This window comes from Cynoglossus semilaevis, chromosome 14, assembly GCF_000523025.1.
Source record: "Cynoglossus semilaevis isolate Cse_v1.0 chromosome 14, Cse_v1.0, whole genome shotgun sequence".
Classification (NCBI taxonomy): Eukaryota; Metazoa; Chordata; class Actinopteri; order Pleuronectiformes; family Cynoglossidae; genus Cynoglossus; species Cynoglossus semilaevis.
The window spans coordinates 926,194-928,393 of record NC_024320.1 but is presented as its reverse complement, the minus strand read 5'-3'; the positions used below and the strand labels follow the sequence as shown (position 1 = coordinate 928,393).

Here is a 2,200-nt window from a genome sequence, read left to right as displayed (position 1 = left end):
CTCTCTCTCTCTCTCTCTCTCTCTCTCTCTCCATCTCCTTCCTTCATGCCTCTCTTTCCTCCGTCTCTTCTCCTTGGAGAACTCGTCCATGGTCAGACGTGACACTTGTTGGCCCCCCCGGGCGAAGCGCTGAACTTAATTAGCGAGGACAAAGAGTGCGAGAAGGGAACTTAGTTTCGGAGTCTGAGGCCGAGAGCGGGAGTCAAAGTTGGTTAGCTGGAGGAGGAGGAGGAGGAGGAGGAGGAGGAGTAAGAGAGTGTAGGAGCAGCAGTGGAGTTGTTGTGAAGTTTAGAGCCGATGAAGGTCGATTCCACGCCGGGCAGCATGAGGTTGCCCTCACGGAGGTAAATACCGACAGACGCAGATTCGTGTTCCTAGCATCATTGTGTCCCTCGCGCTGGCGTCACGTTAGCATCGTCGTCTTCATCATCGCTTTCTTCGTCTTCGACGTCTTTGCGGTGGGCTCCTTCAGCGCCTCCGTCGTCAGGTGAAGTTGAGGAGTCAGAGAAAGTGTCAGGGAGAGGAATTTGGATCTAGAGAAATGTATCTTTTAATCGTTGGTTCAGTCTATAAATGCAACATTTTCCGCTTTACATTCTTGTTGTTTTTTTTAAAAAAAATCCTTTTTACCATGTTTTTCTCAGCAGTTCTATAGAAGTAGAGGATTTAGAGTAGAGGAGCAGGATTTTTTTTTTTTTTTTAGAACTCTTCTTGAAATAGCCGTTAGCATTGACTTTGGGAGTTTAGGAGCAGGACCTGAAGGCATCTCTCACCATCTTTGAACTCACCTTGGAGAACTTGGACTACCTTGGTTTGGGATCTGGACCCAGAACTGGATTCAAACCCTTCACTGTGTCTCGCACTTGAACTGTGGAGACTCAACTGTGACATTATTTAGCCTTAACTTACTGGCAAAAAAAAAAAAAAAAAATGGGAAAATTGTTAAAAAAAAAAAAAAAAAACACCTGGAAAATTGTTAGAAATTTAAACGGTTGTAACACAGTTTAGTGAAGTTAAAGTTATTCCGGGAAAAAATAGTCTTGTGCGGATTATTTTACCACAGCAGCTACAGTGGTTTTGGTTCATTTTACTCACAGCCTTAAACCAGTCAAATATTTTAAAATTTTTATAAAGCATAATTTCATTAAATAACAAAAAAAAAAAAAAAATACTAACCATAATTTAAAAGTTTGATTAAAAATATAAAAAAAATGTATTTTTACTGTTTAAAATAAACGTCAGCAACAACAGTTGAAGGGAAATGGTCAAAGGTGGAAATTAAAGGAACATTTCCAATCAATTCAAATGTAAAACCAGCTCCTGCTGTTTTATATATTTACATCTACTATTCTTGACAATATATAGAACAAACATAGTGGTTTAGTTGGATGAAGGTGAGTGTGTGAGTGAGTGAGTGTGTGTGAGTGTGTTCATTATTTCCAATTGTATTTCATTTTCGCACCTATACGAGCCAAGTGATCACATGATCCTGTCGATCACAGCTTGATCTTCTCTCTCTCTCTCTCTCCCTCTCTCTCTCTCTCTCTCTGTCTGTCTTTCTTTCTCTCCTATTCTCTGTCTATGTCTCTCGTCCAGTCCATATTGGGAGGTGGGGGTGAGCTTGGTTTGGGGAGCCCCGGTGCGGCTTCGCCCACAAAGTCGGCCGCTCAGTATTATCAACACTACGGCTCCAACCCACGAAGGAGAACGCTGCCTATGGACACCATGGGTGAGACACACAAACACACACACACACACACTCCCCACTGTTGTCTTCGCCAGTGTCTGTTTAGTCGTGTGTTTATCCATGAGACTAAACGTCAGACCAGTGTCTCTGACATATCTGTCTGTAGGAGACGAATGAAAGGAAATGAATGGAGCTGAATGTTTTTGTTATTGTCTGTGTCCGAGCCATTTTAAATACCCATAATCCAATCCGGCCAGGTCACATGACATGTCACATTCATTCATAGTGTCTTTGAGTATAAAACTAAATAAATAAAATGCATTATTATTATTATTGTTACTATTATTATTGTTGTTGTTGTTATTATTATTATTATTTAGTTTCAACACTTTGATTCAAATTCTTTAGGCTGTTTCTCCTCCTTTTTTCCTCTGGAGTAACTGTTTAAAAACTCAGATCAGTCCATCAGTCGTGGTGTGTCTTCTGTCCTTTGTTTGTTGATTTTTTTTTTTT

At 40.6% G+C, this 2,200-nt stretch overlaps 2 protein-coding genes across 6 annotated transcripts in view; one reads left to right on the top strand and one right to left on the bottom strand.

The window, feature by feature from the left end:
- Positions 1-2,200, bottom strand: part of LOC103389085 (ephrin-A5-like) — a 1,154,841-nt gene that overhangs the window by 959,720 nt on the left and 192,921 nt on the right. The gene's annotated exons all lie outside the window — the stretch shown is intronic.
- Positions 1-2,200, top strand: part of tcf4 (transcription factor 4) — a 189,288-nt gene that overhangs the window by 103,749 nt on the left and 83,339 nt on the right. For all 5 annotated transcript variants that reach the window (XM_025062761.1, XM_025062763.1, XM_025062762.1 and 2 more), the window contains one exon: positions 1,597-1,729. In XM_025062761.1, coding sequence (XP_024918529.1) covers positions 1,597-1,729 — 133 coding nt within the window. The remainder of the gene's footprint in view (positions 1-1,596; positions 1,730-2,200) is intronic.